Source organism: Terrapene carolina, unplaced genomic scaffold (assembly GCF_002925995.2).
Source record: "Terrapene carolina triunguis isolate 2854851 unplaced genomic scaffold, T_m_triunguis-2.0 Scaffold48, whole genome shotgun sequence".
Classification (NCBI taxonomy): domain Eukaryota; kingdom Metazoa; phylum Chordata; order Testudines; family Emydidae; genus Terrapene; species Terrapene triunguis.
This window is the reverse complement of record NW_020664399.1, coordinates 1,501,536-1,523,649: the sequence shown is the minus strand read 5'-3', so window position 1 is coordinate 1,523,649 and position 22,114 is coordinate 1,501,536. Positions and strand designations below refer to the sequence as shown.

The window sequence follows — 22,114 nt, the reverse complement described above, 5'->3', positions numbered from 1 at the left end:
ACAAAAGTGCTAGTGCAGACAAAGCCTAAGGCTCCCTGTGATTGCTTCTGTCCTCTGCGGACATAGCAGCAGGCCTTCAGTGGGCGTAAATCACCATAGCTCCACTGAAGTCAGTGGAGCTGTTTTGACTTACACCAGACAGAGATCTGATCCATAGTGGCTCCAGCATTGTGACTTAGGAGGTGCTTACAGCCGTACATATGAAATGATCCCTAAATCAGCTGTGAAATTGGCCTGAGACACTGAAACGAGGTCTGCAAACTAGGAAAAATAAGCACCAAATACCTGAGAAAAATGCTTTCAATCCGTGTGTTGAATAGGGATGCAGGGCAACATTTTAATTATCTGCCTTCTTGGACAAGGAGAAGCAGGTGAATGATTGTCAGACACATGGGTTGGGTTTAAATGGCAGGCTGCAACATTATTAATTATATCTTGGGCACAACATTACCAGCCCCCAGCTGTCATGTACCAGCCATTTAATTGGTTCTGCAGTGCACGTTACAGGGCTTTATCATGAACCAAAAACTAACTTGGGGTAGGCCCTCCCTGGTCTCAATTCAGTTGTGAAACCTCTCCTGCCTTCCTCCCCTTAAGGGGATGGAGTGATAGAAGCCACAATGCTGGGTGGGGGAAAACTCAGTCCACAAAAACTTCAAGCTCCTTCCCCCTTATAAGCACACAGTCCACTTGCACAATCCTGGGTCTCATTTACCTCTGGGAGCTGGCAGTTTAGTCTTTACTTGCACTGGACATCAGCTGCCAGTTGCGAAGAGTCGGTAGTTTAACAGCAATATAGGAACCTCGAATCCTTGTTTCTAACCCAACTGTGCCTCCAGAAGGCTACAAGGAAGGTGAAAAAACTCACAGGACTACTTGCCAATATGGTGGTTTGGGACAAAATTCCTTCCTGGCCTCTTAAAGCAGACCATCGGTAAGATCCGCAGCATCATAAGTGGCAAAGCTGCTAATCTTCCATGGGACAGCTAACCGGAGGTAAGCCCTGGCTTAACTTACGTAGGCAAGGACCCGAAGGAGGGTGCACAGCAGCCAAACAGCTGGCCCCATTTCCCTTTGCCCAACCAATGGCCAAGCAGAGAACTGAAGGGGAGGGTTGGGGGAGTGGAGGGGACAGCCCCCCACCTTCCCCTCTCTGCCATACATGTGTTTTGGATTCTCTCATTCGCTGCTGTCCAGTCAAAGTACCTCTCCTGCTACTCAGGGTTTATAACTCAGCCATTAAAAATTCCCTTGGGCTGAAACTCAGCATAAAATTTTTCATCTGAAAGTGATTATTTTAAAGAAAGATGGGTCCAAATTCTGCTCTGAGTTACATTAGTATAAATTCAGACTAACTCCTTTGCATTGGAGTTATTCCACCTTTATACTAGTACAAACGAGAGCAGAATCCAGCCCATTGCTAGTGGAATCATTAAGAAGAAAATCTTGCTCTGATGCCTTTTTGCTGTGTTGGACAGAACAGCCTAGGGAACATATGGTGAGATGCACACTGCTATTCCTTTGAAAAGGAGCATTGCATCCCCTTGGTTGGTGCATGCTGCATACACAAGTGAGGCTGGAGAAATGGCTCTGACCCTTGAGTAGCACACAGCACCCCCTTGTGGTTGTGGTGCGCCATTTGCTGCAGAAGCTCATTCTCACCCTCCTTGGTAGCTCTCCAGATCACTGAGGGCTTGATTCACTGCTGCCTTTGCAGTCATTTGCACCTGGGCAAAGCAAGCGTGAGATGTTACCGCATAGGAGTAGCAGTGTTTTGCACTCACTTTGCCCGGGGTAAATGACTACAGAAGGTGTAAGGCAAGGGAAAATCAGGCCCCTTCTTTCTCTTTGTCTCCTCTTCCGCAGGGGCCCTGAACAACACACGATTTGTTCAAAAGTTTAAAATGTAAAGGAATAAAACTGGTGACGATTCATTATGACAACTTGGTTATTGATTTGTAATGACCCTGATTCAGAGTAGTCTCTAGATCCGATCTCATGAGGTGTGGTGAGCATCATCCTATCCCACTGACTTGGGTGGCAGTGGGAGTCCAGGATGTTAGCAGCTCATGAGATCAGTCCAGAGCTGCATATGAAAATGGAATATATCATCATCCTACCTTTGTTCAGGCTCACTTGCCTTCCCTGTTACATTTACAAAGTGATTGCCATGAGTACTGTCCTCTATTGTCAGAGATCACCAGGGTTAGCCAAGTTGTCCTGAAATATAGTGTTCAACATGGATAAAGCTTACATTTTTTTCAAGAGGTAAATATTTATTTTACGGCTAGAAGCTGGAGCCTTTTCTATGTAATATTTGCTGCTTGGTTCTTTTGCCCTCTTTGTTCTGTAGCAAACAATGGTTAACCAGACACACTGGAAATAATGGTCAAGTTTCAAATCACTTCAGCATTTGCTTTCTTTGCCCCCCACTGTAATAGATTTACAAAAACATCTCAGTATCACCTCGAATAGAATGGGGGAACATTAAATTGAAAGTTCAGTGAAGGGGGGAATTTTTCATGTAAATAATACATGTCAGAAGAGGGATGATGACTTCATTGGCGACCTTTATTTCCAGTTAGATGAGGTAATAATACATTAGATAATCTATGTTATATTGTGTATTTTATAATTCAGAATTCTGTTAGTGCTGAGGAGAAAATAGTGTGTGTGTATAATTACACAATATATATGTAATCTGTTTTATTTTTTTAAGTGAGTATTGTAAACTTGATGTTTTCTTGCTAAGGATATTATAGGAATTTTATTTAATGGAGAAACGTGCCTCTGATGCACTATATGTTAAGTAAAATACATATGAATGTCTTTGTTACAGATATACTCTCAACGTGAATTTTGTTCATTGATTTTTTAAAAAAAAATCTAGTTTCAGAAAGAGCGTTCTTTAAACACAATTTTAATGTTACTTTTTAAAGAACTTTTGAAATACTAGAGCTAGGTTTTTCTGTGCCCTTGTTGATTTAGTATCTTTCTTATAAGTGTCTTCTCATCAAGAGAGAAACTGATTGCCATATAGGAGAAAGAGTGAAACCGACTATACACAAAATGCTGTCAAATGCACAGAATAGAAAAAATGGGGGAAAATGGGAGGAGGGGAGATTATTTTTGCTAACTTCTTTCAGTAACAATGTTATTTTATGCCTGGATCGTGCATTGTGATTTGCATGGGCACAGCAATGCATAGATGTAGATCACAATGCAGGACAGAATTCTTAAGTGTTACTTGTAACTACAACAGGTTCAGCATTTTGAGACAGAAATGAGATTTTCAGGTTGATGGTGTACCTTTATAAAAAGAGCTTTCTTCTTGCTGATTAGTAACTCTTGTCAGTGCTTTTAATCAAAAGGGAAAACAATAGAGCAGTGTGTCACCTCACATGTGACCTGTATCCCCATTAGCATGACTGACTCTATCATGGAAAAGCTTGTACTATTGTAATTTCTAGTCTACATCACTAGGTGTTGCTATAGGGACTGCCTGCAATGCTTAGTTTTGAGAGAGCTAAACTTTGGGACTTAAGAAAAAGCCATTTATAAAGTACTGTCTTCTTTTCTACCTTTGTTTTAGGACTCACTGCATTCCTTAATGGCAACATTAAGTTCCTCTAATCCTTTCTTCGTTCGATGTATCAAGCCAAATACGCAGAAGGTAAGATTTAAAACTCTATTTGTCTGAGTTGCTTTTCCAAGTACGTAGGGCCCAATGCTCCATATCTTGTATGGTCATTTTCACCTATGCAAATCAGAATAATAGCATTTTGGACTCACTTTCACAGGTACAATTGACTCCAAAAAAAGGTGGCAGGTTCTGGAGAAGTCTCCAGACTTCTGCAGCTCTCGTGTCTGGGTTTTTTCGTAGCAAGCTATTTTACATGCACTGACCACAACTAGAATAATCATTACCACAGTGAAATCTGTTTTAAGTGACTACCCAAAGATCTGACAAAAATCACTTACCTCACCGTGTTGGTCTTCTAATAAAGGTGGAGCAGAATTGTACTTAATACATTTGGGGATTTTATAATAACAGTCTCTTATAGCAGGAAATTGCCAAATAAAGATGGTCACTTGTACAGGTTTCACTGTGCTATTGCTGTTCTGCTTACTACAATTTAATTTTTAAAAATACTGTTTATTTCCTTTAATGACTTGGACTCCAGTAATTTGGGGGTTTGCTTTACTGTATTTTCTTTATCATCTGCCACTTAACCTTTCAGTTCCTGTAAAATACCAGGTGAAGTCATGTTTGTTCTTATGTTGTAGTTCTGAGACACTTGAGTACTTAAAACGGGGGGAAAAAATGTTGCAAAGAGATTAATATTCACTATACCAAGTTGCCAGGCAAGCATGGGAATGTGGGGCTCTCTAGCAAATCAAAAAGTTTGAGATCTAGGAGTCACTTAGTCTAATAATGGTACCCTGATCCTAAAATGTCAAAGTAGTCCTTTTTATTTGCCCATCATGGTGTGATGTCTAATGTTGAAATTGCACCAAGCAAAGACATTAACAAATGTTAAGCTTTCGCAGTATAGTCTGCAAACAGTAGCTAGAAATACACTATTTTGTGACACAAGCCCGGTGTCTGATTTATCAGGACTGTAAAACATCAAGGAAGTTGGCTAGATTCCACTAAAGATTTTATGGCTGTCTATCCCCAGAGCTTTAAAATGTGTTAGCTGCTAACTGTCCTTCAAGTTTTCTTTATAAGGGGAAAACTTTAACCTAGGCTGTGGGGTTTCAAATGATGTGTCTGTGATGACGCCCTTGCAATATCTGGGCATTGTGAGGAAATGGCCTGATGCTGGCTCTGAGTTCATCTCGAGACCAATTGTTCTCAGCCCTGGGGCTTCTAGGGTGCTAAGGCCAAAATCTGCACATAAAAATCCCTCAGCTTGGTACGTAACCAGTGGCTAGGACCAGTGATGGCCCACTTAATCAAGTCACAGCACTGCTCAGGGAGGGATTCATGCACCTGAAAAGACTATTCTCCCTCTTGCTGCAAGGACCCACAGAGCCCTGATCAAGCCCCCCTTCTTCTGCCATTTGGGAATAACAGGGGCCCTTTTGTATCTTCTTGCAACCAGGAGCCCTGAGCAAGCCCCGCCCAACAGCAGCAAAAGTGCAAGGACCACAGATGGATGATGCAAGGATCAGTCTCATTGCATTATGTCGCTTGCATCACTTGTGCATGATCCTTGCATTTTGCCAGCATGGCTTTTTCAACTCTTAATGCTGTTGCCACCAGGGAAGAGAGCACAAACACTCTTGTCTCCAGCTCCCGCTGGGGAGCCAGAGAGTTCTCGGCAGCCTCCTTTCTTGCCTCTTGCTACCACTGTCTGGGAACAACAGGGCCCGGTGTAGCCTTCCCTCCTCAGAAGGTAAGAGGGGAAGAATGGGAATAAGGAGAGTAGGAGCTCACTGAGTACCACCTCCAAGTCATTAGTTTTTCCTCCCATCCTGAATCTTCTTAAAGGCCCCACCCACTACTCTGAACCCCCCAGTACCTCCCATCCAGCACCCCATTACTTCCCACCTGGTCCTCTCCACCCAGCATTCTTACCCTAGCCTGCCCAAGTTTAGTAAAATATGCTGCCATCCTAATCTTTGCATACATTTAATTAAAAATCCTCTCAAAATTAGCAGCTGCGAAGGAGACTGGGCCATGGCTATAAAGAATTCTGGAACCGAGGCTGCAGCAAGAGTCCATGGCTAGTTGTGGGATAACGTGTGGGAACAGATTGGGAACTCCTTTCCTAGATAGTCCCTTTCAATGTGTTAATAAACTGTCAGCAAAATCTTGTTCACAAAGAGTTTATTCCCTAGTTTTCTTCTTGCCTTGCTGTGACCGTAAATTTAAGTTAAATAAATGTAAGACGACTTTGCCAAGCAATAAGCCCTATTTGAAAAACTAGATTGATGGCTTAATTACTAAGCAAGGAGTCAAAAATGTTCTAACCAACAGCGCCAATTCATACAAGATTTCATGGAAAAGGGGAGGGGCAGGCAAGCAAAAATTTCTGACAATGGCAATTTCCATTCAGTTTAAGGTTCAAAAATCAATGTCGGAAAATTTCTGTTTTTAAATTTAACCCATTGTGCACTGGCTTTTCCTCCTGCGTCTCAATAAAACCACTTCTATTTATTCATCTTTTTATTTCTGTACTATTATTTTTATGAATGAGAGTAAAATTGTGTAGGTTGAATTTAAGGTACTTTTTTTAGAAAAGGAAGGTGATTAATGTGTCACTATAAAGCAGGGCTTTTATCATTTGTAGTTCCTGAGATTGCAAACCTCAAAGTGATATGAGGAGTTGTTCTGGTCTTATTTTCCCTCAGACCTACTTTGGATTTAGTGGGGCAAACATCAATGGAGTTTAGCAACATTGGGCCTGTGACTTTTATTGGTTGTACATCAGTGTAACTGCAGTGAAGTCACTGGAGTTGGTCCTCATTTAAACTGTTGTAAGATCAGTATCAGGCCCACTTAACCAGATTTAACCCTGGTGTAACTCAGTTGAATTTTTTTTTAAATAGGAACTTTCCAAAGACAACCACTCCCTGAACACTGCTTGTAACCTATTGTTTGACTTCTTCAGGTTCGGGTCTTTTGTAATTGGTACTGTCAGGTGATTTTCCTTTGCCAAAAAAAAAAAAAGTACTGTATGATTTATATTGGCTGAGAAAGGTGTGTCAGTTTGTGTAACTCCAAGACAGCTTGGCTAAAAGAAAGTTTAGCCTTGTGCTTGCATTACTAGGGAATTGATGACATGTATGTGAGTCAGACTGCAGGCTCTGATAGGTAGACTTGACAGCATGAGCTATTTAGATTAGCTACTAACACAGAGAAACAAGGGTTGGAAGAACAAGAACTTAGACAAGTCCTTGTCATGTATTGTTTCTGCTCCTACTTTTTACTCTAGGTAAGCAAATAAAGAAGTAACAGGGATCTGGAATGCTAGAATTTCACCCTTTAAATGATGGTACTTAGCATATGTGGCATTTGTAAAGTAATGAATGATATAAAAGGAGACATAGCTACTTTTGCTGCCTTTTGAAACAATACTGCATTATGGAAAGAGGCACAGGAGAGAATCAGAGAGGCGATGATAAAAAAGGAAAGAAACCTTCCTAAACCACTTGTTGCCCTTTTAATTTAGTACACACAAGTTGCATCCATTAGTAAGAAAGTCTGTAATATTTCCAGAGGGCAATAGATATAGGAGCTTCAGTATAGAAAACACATATTTGGACTCCTTAGTAAAGGAGATAAGACAGACGGAAGATAAAATTCAGAATCTGAAAAGCAGAAAATTACAATGGCAATACTCCACATTCTGTGCTATACATCAAAGGTTGTTAATAGTGGACAAGAGATTTGATAATCTGTAACAATTATTGAAGTTGTAATTGATTCAGAAGTTGATTTTTATGAAATGTTACAGAAGCAGGCAAGAACAATTCACCAAATGCAGCAAACCACTTATCATTTACGTATCAGTGCAGAATCTGCCCTCATTAGAGCTACTCCCTAAAGGGAGCACACAGAGTGCATAACCTTTTGTCCTAAGGCATTTCAGCAAATAAGCCGTAGATGGAAGAATAAGAGTCCTGTTCATCTTTCTTGGGAGACCCCTAAACAATCAGTGCATCTATTTTCACATTTTTCAGTCTGAGTTCTGCTCTAGGCAGAGCATGGAAACTGCTCTATGCTGTGTGATTAAGTAATACTTTCTGCTAATGAAGGGTCCTTCTCCCTCATTCTTAACCTCAATGCAACTTTGAGCACTGTGCATCCTTCCATCCTGCTGAACTTTATCCACAATGACTCAGGTGTCTCTCAGTTCCTCCTGTCATGATTCCACTTCTAACTTATCAAACTGCTCATGCAGTGTATCTGATGGTGATTTCTCCTCTGTACCAAGACCCTTGCTCTAAAGAGTCCCAAAGTTTCATTCTTCCTCTCTTTTCCATGTTGCTCTCTTTCATCTTTGTACCTCGAAGCTCATCAACCACCATCTCAATTGATAATGTTCACAGTTGTACATATTTTCCAATGCAATGCCTTTAGCATGACTCCTTCCTGTTAACTCTCTCTGTCTGTCTTCAGACTGATCCATGGAAATTTAGGTTATTGACTTTCGGTGCTGAATGTCTCAAAGACTGAAGTTTGTCTCTTGGGCAGGGGGAGCACCCTCAAACTCAGGTCCATCTTCTCAGTCTCCTTTCCTAATTCAGACTTTCTACTTGTCTTTACTGTCTGTAACACTGGCATAATTCTTAACCCAAAGGTTTCCTGCTCCTTCCCAATCCCCTATGTCTGCAAATCTGTCTAGCCTGACCTCTGAAACATTGCCCACATATGTCATTGTCTCAGCTTCCCCTCTGCTGGAATCCTCATCCATTCCTTCATCTCTTCTTACCTTGACTATTGTAACTGTCTTCTCTATGGCTTCCCCAAGTCACAGCTCTTCAGACTGCTGCATGTGCAGAATGGTGCTGCCTGTCTTCTCACGTGTAGAAAGAAGCATGGTCACATCACCTTCACCCTAAAAAAAACCATTAGTTACCTCAGGATCTTGTTCTAAATCACCCAGCTTGGGTGAAATCCCCATGGACACAGTGAACTAGATTACAAGCTGTGGCATATTAATTTTTAAACTGGGTTTCAAACTGACCTCTAATACTGCACCCTAATTACCTGTTTGCTTTAGTAGCAGGTTTCATTAGGCTTCTGAACAGCTACAACTGCTGCCACAAATAATTGGCCCTACTACTGTGTGCATTTATTTGTGGGTGCAATATTGCACATGCAGTACCTGAGGATGTTTGGGAAAATTCAGATTTAAATGTCCAAATAGAAGTGCAGCTCAAAAATCCAGTCCCAATGGGCAACAAAAGAAGATTTATCTGTCTCTGTGTGAATCTAAAGGAATAGGGTTCTGTGGCAGACTTGGAGCAGCCATTCTAATCAACTAAGAATACTGATATGTAATAATTCTGTGAATACAGTATGTGACCTAGTTAGTGAAGAGAGGTTACTGTATAGTTATATTGCATTAGACTACCCTGAGTGAATTTATTGATCTAGCTTAATAGGGGAACTGTTGGAGAAACAAGCAGGAAGGCAACACAATGACTCCCAGATAAAAAAAACTCCAACATGCACTTGAAAGTTAGTGGGGGAAACTATTAGCTTCGAAGATCCTACATCCTGTGTCCAGCAAAGTTGCAAACCTTGGTTTGTCAGTGCTGGGAGTTAACAGATCAGAGACTATAAACAGTTAAAAAGTGATGGGTTCTCAGAGCAGGGGGATGATTCAAAAGACTGAGCATCTTTTAAAGACACTCTCCCTAAAGGACACAGGAGTGAACTGGTTTGTGAATTAAAGGGGATAGATTATGCCACCCACCGCTTTAAAAGGTCTCAGGATGGAGGTGTTATAGGAAGCTTAGACCTACCAGGATCCCCATGTAGAAGATGGACAGACACCTGGTAAGCTAGACATGTGTATAGTCCATTTTAATGTTTTAAAATCTTTTTCTCTCTGGTGCATTTGTTCTCAATAAATAATAATGTGCTTTAACAATGCTGTTTGGTTACTGTTTGGTCACTGCTCCAGGAGGAACATAACACAGGCACTGAATATGTTAGGCATGCTGAGGTAATCACAATTAATACCAGGGGACTACAGACCAAGGCCACGTCTGAGAGTGGGAGAACTGTGTGATTCCACCCTGAGAGAGGTGACAGCCTAAGACCTGAGAGGGGGGCACTTGAAGAAGACCAGGAGGGGTCAGAGCTGCAGTTTGGCTGGGAACTGTGACAGGCTCATTATTCATCCTGTTGTTCTCCTTCCTGTTTAAATTAAACCAAGAATATCATGAGGATAGGAAAACAAAACCAGTTGGGCCATTGAATGGACTTATGTTCTGGTAAGGGGAACCAAACCTGAATGTAGCCTCATGGCCCACATATGTTGTATAGCTGCTCCTTCATGAGAGTGTGTTATCTGGATGGATCTTCACTTCACCCTGGATACCTCTGAAGTCCTTCAAGAGACACAGATGTTGTGATGATATTGTTGCTCATAACAGATACCAAACACCTGGACAGCTCTATCCTTACGCTAGAAGAACCACAGTAAGTGCTGGTCTGGGTAAAACTTCACAATAGCTGGGTAAGCTCACTTCCTTGAAGGATAAGTCAACAGCTTCCCTAAAAATACAGCCTGTGCACCCAGCCGTATATCCTTTGGCACAAACACATCAGCCACTTATTGAGCTATTTATTCTTTCTAAATCACCCACTTACTCATAAGGCTTTATTGTTCTTAGGAAAGCCACCATTAGGCGTGGCATCCTGTCCAACTGATATGCTACTGAATTCAGCTACCTTCATTTTCAGACCTTGAATTCTGCAGAATTTTATTGTTTCAAAATCAATTCCCGTGAAGTGTGTCCAGCTGTACCTTCTCCTGACACACTGCTCGAGTAACGTGTCTGGGCACTGAAGAACTCCTTTGGGGAGAGGAGGCAAGGGACCCTTCTTAGTTGTGGAGCAGCAACAGTGCAGTTCTGAAGCTACTGTTGCAGTCCATATTGTGTAGGACCAGATGATGTATCCAGTGGCATGTGTGCTGCACAGGTGGTGCCCATCCCCTGCGTAGTCTCCCAACAAGCTTGCTCCCTCCTTGTGCAGCCACAATAGTTCTGCTGCCAAGGGTTTGTCCTTCAGTCCATACCTCTGAATATAGCTGCCTTGAGATGTTGAAGTAATTCAGCCTCCTCTCCAGAACGTGCCAGAAGTCAGTCTCCCAGACAAACATGCTCCATCCTTGCAATTGTTAAGGTTTTATTGATTTTTGTAGAGGACTGGTTGGGTTTTATTTTAGCTCGTTGTTGAGGAGTGCAAGGGTTCATTTTGGGCATATCATTTGAAGCAACTCTAATCCAAAGAGTTCAGCAGAAATGAAGTATTAAATCTAAGGGCACAAAAAAAAATAGTAGTACTGTAAATTTAAACCAAGTTCCAGTCATTTCAGGCACTAAATCTTGTCTGTTTTACAGCGTATACGTGCACAACCTGCCAAATCACCAAATTACCTTGCGTAGCAAAAGTCAGTCCAAAATTGATAGGAATAATTTTCAAATACCAAAATCTGTTCTGGAATTACCATAGGGAAAAAATATATTTCAAGTGGGGCATGGAAGGAGGGACCTCATACAGCACGGTATCCAGATTATACAACCACATACAAGAGCTTTGTGGGATGATAAGCCACATAACATGTGGTTTATCAACTGCAGTTTATTGTGTGGATAATTCAGCTTTCTTGAACCAATGTTCATTAAGATGGGTTGCCTTATTAGTAGCAGAGAACTTTATTGTTGTGTACTATTTGAAAATGCCCTGTAGCCATTGGAATATATTTTGATATTTGGTTATTACATCTTCTGATAATTTTATCACTGTCCTTTGTATGTGAAATGCATTTGGGCAATCACACATGCAGATCATGTGTGTGGAATGTTTGCCTTTATAAACATCAAGCCACATTTTTTTCTTCTTCTTTTTTCCTTTGTGTGCTATATCAGTTATGTACGCATTTTCTTGCAGGTGTATGGATCAAAAAATTGTACTTCTGAAAAGCTATTCTCCAACCTATTTCCCCCCCCCCCAACCTAGATCTCTAGATAGAAATTCAAATCCTGTTTACCATGTTGTCATGGTAACGGCACCAAGAAGATATGCATGGCCCATGATAAATAGCTATAGTTAATGCTCCAGAAGCACAACGGAAGAGCAGAATATGTATTCTAGCAAAAACTTTTAAAGCTTCTAAGTCCCTGGCTATACTATGTCCCTGTTGCATTTTACAGTTTTTCTCTAAAGGTCTAGGAATTCATTGGCTTTGAAACATATTTACATTCTTGATATTCATAAGGTGAGATTAGCCCTCATATACTGTTGGTCAGGGAGTATCTGCAGTGATTACTGTTGAGCCAACCCTTGCTAGGCGTGACTTCCTGTCGAGTAGCAGCAGGAATGAATTAAACAAGCTCAGCCAAAGATATCACATGAATGACTTGAAGTACCAGCGAGCTGAAGAAAGCCCTGTTTTGTGTGTGTCAGTGGTCAGTGTGTGCGTGCGTAGCTGCAACAACTAAAGATGCAGCCTTTCACAATGGACAAAAACTGAAGAGGGGGAAAGCCTCAAAGGTAGGGGGGTTTGTTTCAGCTGACGTTTTAAAAAGTTTTCCTCTTGTGTGCTGGAGCCTTAGTGGACTTGTAGAGGGAGAACACGTAGGTAACTGGAGTTTGCTGTTGCAGACTATATTGGAAATGTTTCTAGCCTTGCCATTTCTTTTAAAGAGGGTAAGTGCTGACTCAGCTTATAAATAACTAATCTAATCATTTGTTAATGCCAAGGAAGCCGTATATCCACACAGACTACTTTGGCAAGGGTGTTCCCTTTATGACTGAAAGGGCTGATTGGTAAAAAAAGAAAAAGAAGCAGAAAATAAATGAGCACATCGTTTTAAATTGAGCTGCATATGTGTAAAAGGGTAGAGAGGGTGGTGCTGCATTGATGCTTTGTGTTTTGTACAGAAATATCCTTTCTCCTATCAAGCCAGTTCATTAAATAGTTATAGCTAAAAGCAGATATGCACCTCATTAAGCGTCAGCAGTTTTGGAACAAATTGTTCTGGTTGTACATTAGAATATAAAGCACGTCTGTATTTTTGCTTTGATTGCATTATGGCCCACAAGAAAGCCAGAGAGTGAAATGGAAAGTATTAAAGTAGAATGAGTTGTCTGCTGCATGAGTCTGTTTTATACAAGCACCCACAAGTCTAAATGAATTTTGCAGTCGTACTGGAGAAACCCGATGGGGCACATTTGTTGAAATGATGATTCTTTCTTCACTGGAACAGAGGCAAAGTAATTTGCATGAAAGAGAATGTGGAGTAGTAACAAAGAGGTGATATTCTAACGCCTCTACATTTGACCCTGCCTTTTTAGTGGAGTTTATTTTTAACTTTTAACAGGTGTAAAAGTGGTGCTGCTTTGTGGGCCAGATTCTACTGAGTGCTGAGCACCCTCACTCTGGCTACAGAAGGAGATGAGGGAGCTCAGCATCTGGCAGGATCAGGCCCTTTAGATAGGAAAGGAAGAAGTAATTTCATTCAGCCTGAAGAAAAAGGAGAAAACGATAATAAATTTTTCTAAACTGATTTTAAAGTATATGGGCTTGATCTTGCACCATTGAACTCAGTAGGAGTTTTACCATGGTCTTCAATAGGAGCAAGCTTAAATTCCCATTACAAATCTGGTGTGATGAACTGCCTATGAAGCTGGGAAGCAGGAGACTTCTAACTTGTAATCCTTGTTCTACCACTGACATTCCATACGGTGTGGGCAAGGAGCTGCGCCTGTTTCCCCCCATCTGTAAACAGTGGTAGTTATACTTATCTGCCTCACTGAGGTGTCATGAAAATTTGTCAATGCTTGAACAGTGTTTTGATAATATAAAATGCTAAGTGGTGTATTGTTAGGTAGAGCATCATATATGTTTAGAACATTTCTTTTGCTAGAAATGGTTAGTAACATATGACTAGATATTTTGGGGTTTTATATATATATAAAATAGTTTTTCATTTTGCATTTGCTTTGTCATAAATTTATAGTTAAGAGCCTTGCACCTGGCCACCTTGCAACAAGTAAAGCAAAATAAATAATTATAACAATGGTAATTTAGATTTTTTCCCCTGTACAGCTAGGTCACACAGCATTTATCTAATAATTACAATATTGCCAAGCCTAAGTGCTTAAAAATCATGAGTCAGGCCCCCAACAACATGTGTTTGGTGTAAAAATCAGGAGGATTTTTTTTTTCAAGCAAAAAAATCTATTTTGGTTTCTGTCTGTATCTGTCTTTTCATTTTTGAGACTTTATGGTGCACTTCGGTCACATTTTAACCATGAGGCTAGAAACTTACATTTCTTTCTCCTTTTCATACTGGAAGCTGAGTTTCTCTCATAATCACAGGATTCCATAAGCAAGCTAGGACTTTAAGAAGCACACTAATTACTGTAATAAAATCACAAGGGTTGGCAACACTTCAGTTATTTTACATTCACCTAATAATGTAGTCTAACTCAAGAATATCTTTGGGAATACTACTTGGTATCTCTGGGGGTGTCTTAAAGCATGTTTTTGTTACCTTTATACTGTCTGCTTCCATTTCTCTAAAATTTCTGCAGAGTGATTTACAAGCCTAAAAAGCATGAAAATTTCCTCCAGCACTATGCTACGTTAAAGATTGAATATTTGAGATACAATGGGCCAGATTCTGATTTCTGTTATATCAAACAGAATTTACTAGGTGTAAATCCCCAGTTTTTCTCTTGAAGTCAGTAGAGTTGTACCTATGTGACTGATCAGAATCTGACAGAATACTTTTAGCCCAAAATATGTTTGAGTTCATCTATGCTAAGGCATCTCTTTCAGGTTATAGCTTTATATATCAGTTCAGCAGATTTTGGCACCAGGAAGTACTGACTGGATAAGAAAGTAATAATGCAGAACTGTTTAGGGTCACCTGGCTATGTCAGCCCCCTGAATTTTGTTATCCAGTCCAATGATGTAATAAATGTTTTATTCTTGTCTTTGGTGCTGTGAAGTTACTGGTTTTGTTGCATGCAAGCCAAGAGAAACTTCTCCCTATGGGAATGACTCAGGGCACCAAGAAATTCCTATATGTTTATTATACCCATGGATTGTCAAATACACCTTTGCTTATTATATCCCACTGTGCTTCACTTGGTTAGCCCATAGGGCAAGTTTACCCTAAATTACACCCAGCATCATGTTATCTATTCCTCATTTCTATGTACTATTATCAGTGATCTCTCAGATAACACCCACAAAAACTATATATTTGTAGTGTAATCACGTGAATAAACAATGGATTTCTAATGGCATTTTTGAGAGTGCACTCTGGAGACCAAACTATTTTACATTTAAGAAGCAAGGAGCAAATAATCACTTTTTAATACATTTGACTGTCATTTGGAAATCTCAGTGCCTACAACTTTCCGTAGTAAAATAGAGAGATAATGTACAGTTTGAAAGAACTCCTTTGCTTTCAGAGAGCCACTGATAATTGCCAAATCCTGTGTGGTATCAGCTTTCTCAGATGAATGGCTGCCCCAGATTCTGTTTGAAAGGATAGAATGCCAATGCAAAATGTGCTGGCCACATCATTTGTGCTTATTTCAGCTAAAAGAAATACTGCCCAGGCTCAAAACTACAGTATCATAAATTTTAAGCAGTCTTTCAAAGGAAGAAACAGTGGCTTTGTTAAAAATGCTAAAGCAGATATGTCAAAAACTCTACATAGCTAATTCCAGACCATAATTCCCTTTAGCAAACAGAAATATGCTCTTGTAGAAAGCAGAATTTGCTTGAAACTTCTAATTCTGACTCAACCAAGGGCTAAATTTTATCACAGGGAAACCTATTAAGGGGGGTGGCACATACTTGCACCACCCAAGGAATTTCCCCCGGGAAAGAATCGTAATTCAGGAAGTGAAAATTACCTCCTTTCTTCTAGTAGGTAGTAATTTTCTGCTGGCTTATACTATCAGTAAGGTCCCAATTCAGCAACATACTTAAGCACATGCATAAGTGTCACTGACTTCAGTGGGGCTTAAGCACATGCTTCAAAATTAATCCTGCGCTCAAGCATTTTACTTGCTCAGCTGTGCTGGAAGTGAGTAGAGTGGGTAAAGCCAACGCGCTACCTGCTGTGAGGAGAGAGTGGGAAGGCATGTAGCCCTGCTTACTCTTGCACTCCACATCCAAGATCCAGGTAATCTATGTAGAGATGCAAGACAGGTTTTTACTATCCTTCACTCCACTGATATATGGTCTAAATTGCCATCCAGCCCCAAGAGAACCCATTTCAGTATGTCAGTAATCAAAATGCACATAGATGGCTAATGATAAAATGAAGAGTCTAATATTGAATCCTGCTGTAGGTCCCATGACCTTTATCACAGAGCAAACCTACTTAGAAAGAACAAGGGGCCAAATTCTGATTTGTCACATTGCAGTAAGATTGCAAAACGTAAGTAAGAGCAAAATCTGGGCTCACAGTTTTGTCTTTTAAAACAATTTATTTAAGGGAGTAGAGATACCTTCATACAACTAAGAAGGACTGAACCTCAGTGTTAAGATAAGTCAAGATCAAAAGGACTATGGGTCACAAACTCTACGGGAGTCAATTGTCAGAGCTCCATTGACATGAACAGTTATGCCAATTTAAAGCCACGGAGGATTTGGCCCTACATAGGAAATTTTAAGTAATTTAGGGCCTGATCCAATGCTTATTGAAGTCAGTGGGAGTCTTTCCGTTGACTACTGGGAGCATTGGATCAGGCTAATAATGAGGAGTTGTCTTGCTGTGTGCTTATCTCTGACATGCGAACAGACTAGGAATCTGGACAGACAAGTAATCCATGCATTTTTGTCTAGAGAATTGTATGGTAATATTTAGCAGTTTCCATTAAAAGGTCAGCATTTACGAACAGTTATCCTGCTGCAGTATCTGAGATCACAATACTTTCCTACATTACAATAAGAAATTCTGGTGGCGTCACAGATGCTGTATTGTGGTAATTATTGTGGTAGATGGTTACCACTCTAGTTGATCATATGTGTCAAATTGTGAATACCACAATCCACTGGGCAGATAAAGTTAAGTTACTGTTGCTTTAGAAATGGTATCGAAAAGGGTTACCGGCAAAGGAGGGATGGGGGGGAAGAGTGTGTGCCATTTTGTATGGTTACACGAGGTATAAATCATGAAAGATTTGGTGTTGTTTTTAGGGGAGGGTTGGGTTGGGGAAGGGACAGTTTTGTTGTTTGTTTGTTTTTTGCCTGGTGTATTTTTACCTTAGAAATATCAGGTCTTATTTTTGATGGTGGTCTCACTGGAGCACCAGAGAAGTGTAATGGGAGATTTTTCAGCTGCTAAAGAGGTAGGATGTGTTGAGTCTGGAACAGAATCTTTTCTCCAAACTGTGTGTCAGGCACGTGAGTAAAGTAGGTGTTACGAAACTGTTTTAAACATTCTGACTGAAATCACTCCCCTTTTCAGTTGGTCAGGTTCACTTGAATCTCCTTATTCTAGTTGCTATCCAGTTACCTGCACAGTCTTCTAGACAAGACCTGAATTTCTAATATAAAAACAAGTAGGAAAACAAGATCAGTGTGTGAGAGTAAATTCTGAAGAGAACAGCAAAGAGAGATGCAAGAGGACCAACTGAGATTGTCTTTAAATATATGACCTCAGAGTCACCAGCTACAGAAAAAGACTGTTTAGGCCTGAGAGGAAATTAGTTGGAAGGTCTTTACACATAGAGTAGCTAATATGTTGATTATATCGGATAAAGCTGGATCATCTTCCAAGAGCATGGCATGAATCTTTTGTAGTTAGCCAGGTGGCAAAATGAAATATTTCAGTGCTGATATAAAAGGTCAGTGCAGTTTTTTTATAAGCTGAGTTTCTAAGCTTGGAGCTAGAAAGGCCATTTAAAATATTTAATAGATCTTGTCAGGCTGGCCACAATTGGTTATCTTAAATATAGCTGGCAGTCACTCTCTGGGAGCCCTCATAATGACACCATTGGACTCCCTGACTATAAGTTGACTGGACACCTTGAGTATAAATTGGGCCCTCAGTTCCATGTTAAGGCAAGCAGGCAGCATTACTTGAATCTCCAGGCAAGGGGAAACTGAAGCATTCAGCCACCGTCGGAGTTCAGGGCGGCTGGTGTCATGGGACTCAGATCTGAATCACAATTAGTCTCTATGAGTGTCGGGTCAGAAAGTCTTTGCAGCCAGCACCCACGGAGTCAGGAATTTGGAATGAATAGAACCCTATGAATTTACCAGGGGATGGGAATAATCTGGCCTTTGAATGCTGCCTGACCCTGGGTTTCCTAGCAACACAAAGCTGGTCAGTGGAATATTTTACGGTGCTCCTAATTTACACATATCAAATATTAGCTGTGATCTAAGCCTGGCTAATTTCCCTTTATGACTTTCAGACCACTACCTTAATACATGAAGAAGCAAAAAGAAAGGCTCCTAGGAGGCAGCATTTTTTAATTGGCATTTTCTTCCTCCAGAGTAAGAATTACCAGGAACATTAACCTGCTTGAGAAAACACTGAGAAACAAGCCTACTTATTACAGTTGGCTTGTTGCAGAGATCTATGAATATAATATTGAAGTAAACTCTGTATGGGAACTAATTATATCAGAGAAAGAGAAGTAATTCATTTCCTAGTTAAAGAAAAAGAACAGTGATCAAATATTATGTATTTAGTGCTACCAACGCCCACAATTTTATCATGAGTTATGCACTAATTGATGTTTTTCTAAAATCCCCAGCTGCTGGCGTCCTGAGAATATATGAGAATCTCAAGTTTTCATTTTTTGAAAAGGCACTTTCTAACCCTTATGATTGGGAGAAAAGCATGAAAATGGGACCTTGGTATACCCTAAAGTCTCAAAAATCCAGAAACAATTAAAAAGAACCGTATCTTTATTGTTCTTAAATCTTGTGGTTTTTAAGCCAATCTCATGATTTTCTGAGGCCTAACTCATGATTTTTATTTTTTTTTTAAACATTTGGGGTTGGCAGTGCTGTGTTTTCCATCATCTGATGGCTGTGAAATGGTTTAAGTGAAGTCAGTTGATGCTCTCTGTCTGCATCCTAGTGGACAGGTGTCCATATCACAGTTGGCACCCTTCCTAGCATTGTCAAATATGGGCATACAGAAGGAATGTGTTTACCACAGAGACTGTTCACCCAGGTTGGGGATGAGAGTCAGGATTGAGGCACATTGGTGGCACAGTACACACTTTGCTAGTGCCTGTCCTCTACATGTTCTGTGGATAAATTAAGAAATTCAATCTTTGTGGCTGTCTATCCAGCATCTGAGGTCAAATAAGAGCACAGAACTAAGTTCCCTTTAAATAAATAAAAGTTGTAGTTTTTCATAGATAATAAAGCTAGAAAGGGACCACTGTGATCAGCTAGTCTGATCTCCTGTAGAGCTACAGGTCATAGGACTACCCTGAATTAATTCCTGTTTGAACTTGAGCATATCTTTTTAGAGAAGGGAAAAAATGCAATCTTGATTTTAAAAATTACCAGTGATAGAGAATCCACCACAACTCTTGGTAAACTGTTCCCAGGGTTAATTACCCTCACTGTTAAAAATGTACACCTTACTTTTAGTTTTAATTTGTCTAGTATCAACTTCCAGCCATTGGATCATTTTATACCTTTCTCTGTTAGATCAAAGAGCATATTATTAAATATTTGTTCCCATGAAGGTACGTATAGAGTGTAATCACATCACCCCTTCCCATCACCATTTCAACCCAAGAAATGATAATTGCTCTGAAATGTAACACTTCAGTGCTACTATCGTAATTACATTGAGTTTTAAATAATAGCCATGGGGAAAGTCTAAAATTCTGTGATAAGCTTAAATAGATTTTGCTCCTTGACTCTATCACTATCCGGCATGTTTTCTAATCCTTTAATCATTCTTGTGGCTCTTCTCTGAACCCTCTCCTATTTATCGACATCCTTCTTGAATTATGGACACCAGAACTGGACACAGTATTCCAGTGGCAGTTGCACCAGTGCCAAATACGGTAATATAACCTCTTTACTTTGTGAATAATGAAGAATGCTGAGCAGCCTCTGCAAGATAACACTTCAGAATGGAAGCCCATCAAATCACTGATAGCATTCGGACTTGCAATCCAAAAGGGCTAGATAGTAACTTTATAATCTGCCCTAAGCAAGGGGCAGCATGTTGCTGCAATGCTCCAGGAGCAGACCAGAGAATAAATTGTGACTTACAGTAACAATTCCTCCCATGCACTCTCCTGGCTCTGGGGAGGGAGTTTACTTTTTTGTGTGGAGCAGTGCATTGCCCACTTATAGACATCCAGCTACTCTGGTTGGTGAGAAGGAAGGGTGGAGCCAAGACTCCACCCACTCCCCATCCCTTTTCTTTCTCCTCCCTGCCCACTTGCTCACGGTAAGGAATATCAGGCAAGCAGTCCCATGGCTCCTCCCCATGTCTGGAGTCACAGTCTGAGCAAGGAGGCCTCTTTCCCCGTCCTCCCCTGTGTGCTGAGTAAGGGCTGTGACAATCGAGCCCAACACCGTTTGTGCCATTGTGTTCAGGATATTCTGCTGTTGCCATAGTGGCAAAAGAGAGATATATTAGCACCTGAGTGAGGACTAGCCACATGGACAGTTTCACATTTTAAAGACCGCTGAGTAGTAGTAAGTACTACGCTGGCTAATAAAATGTTTGTGGGATCAGACTCTATGTTATAACATTGACTATGCTTGCTGGTATAGATTGAACAGAACATGTTCTATAAGATCCATGATCCATCCTAGGTATTTACCAGTAGTAAAAAATATGATTTTGTAACATGTTTTTATTTCTGTGCCACACAGGCAAGAGTGAACCATGGTACAACCACCATATTTCAATGTTGTTTTGTTTTTTAAATGTAGACATGGACTTTTAAAGAAAACATGTCTTAATATATAACAATTGTAAACTGCTGAAAATGAATCCATATGCCTTGATTTAAAAAATCGAGTGTGGATGGGACTGCCATGGAAAATTAAAGTTTATGGGTGAAATCTTGACCCCATTTAAGTCAATGGGAGTTGTGTCATAGGTTTCTACACGATCCGTATTTCACCCTGTGAGACTAGTTTGTATGCAGCCTGAGGAAGTGTGCATCTGCTAGTTTTAACAGCAGCCATTATTCTATAAATGGAATAGTATATGTTGCAGACATAGTTCTCTTGACCATTGTCATGAACAGTGATGACCTTGATTCTGGTCATCTTAACAGGGTGTTGCTAGGGACGGACAGCTGTCTTTTAATTAGTATTTCACAGCATGTTTTTTCATGGTAAGACTGTAACTAACAGCTTGCTTGATTTTTTTTCAGGGGAGCACTGCTGACCGATTACAATGTGGCGAGAAAGAGTGGCCAGATTGAGGTTTAGCCTGCAGGGATTGGAGCCTTTAATTAGGATGACTTTAGATAAAATGGCAACAGATTATTCACAGGTGGAAAGGAGGGTCTGTGAAGATTTCCAGCTGGGGTCTGCGCTGTAAGCTGCACCTTCTGTCAGTTTTACGAGGACTGTATCAGTCAAGGCTGCTCCAGATCTCAAATCCCCTTTCTTCAGATGCTCTTAATTGCGTGTGTCTCACATGGGTGGAGACTCGGTCTCCGTTTTGGGATGTATCCCTGTGAACCTCTCTGTTGATTTCAGTCGGCTCTTTGAAATAACATATTCAAGCAGTAAGGCCCCAGTTCAGCAGAACGCTTGAGCATATGCTTCATTGTTAGCATGTAGGCTGAATCGGTGCCTAAGAAATGACGGGGGCTGAACATTTTTAGGAGACAGCATGTCTTGGGATGTATTTGTCAACAGGCTGAAGGCACAGTTGGCCAAATTCTGCCCTTGTATCTCGGTGGACCCCCATTATAAATGAAGGTAGAATTTGGCCCATTTCAACCCAAGAAAGTGATAATTGCCCTGAAATGTAACACTTCAGTGCTACTATCTTAATTACAGCAACTGTTTAACAGTGCAACATTTCATGTGTCTTAGAGGTAGCAATGTGTGTGTGAGGGAGAGAGAAACATGCAATCAGTAAACGTTTGTAAAGCAGTTTGAATGAAAGGCATTATATAAATGCCATTGTCATTTGTAGTGTTTCCTCATTTAATAACTATTTTTGTGAAGAAGAAGAAGAATAGGTAAAGTTACAGCACTCCTACAGCATTATTTTAAGCATAAGGGTACAGTATGGTACTGTACTCTTTGGTACAGTAATCACCAAACTTCTGATGTCCCTCGTTAGTCCGAAATATTCAAGGGGAACAAACTAGAGATAAGTCATACTGAAGCATGCAATAATGGGAATTAAATAGAAGATAGCTAATTGCATATAC

The 22,114-nt window shown here is 40.4% G+C and overlaps 1 protein-coding gene across 1 annotated transcript in view; it reads left to right on the top strand.

Annotated features, from left to right (window-relative positions):
• MYO10 (myosin X) overlaps positions 1 to 22,114 on the top strand; it is a 233,817-nt gene that overhangs the window by 159,143 nt on the left and 52,560 nt on the right. Inside the window, exon 19 of the mRNA XM_024209996.1 lies at positions 3,593 to 3,673. Within this exon, the coding sequence (XP_024065764.1) occupies positions 3,593 to 3,673 (81 nt within the window). The remainder of the gene's footprint in view (positions 1 to 3,592; positions 3,674 to 22,114) is intronic.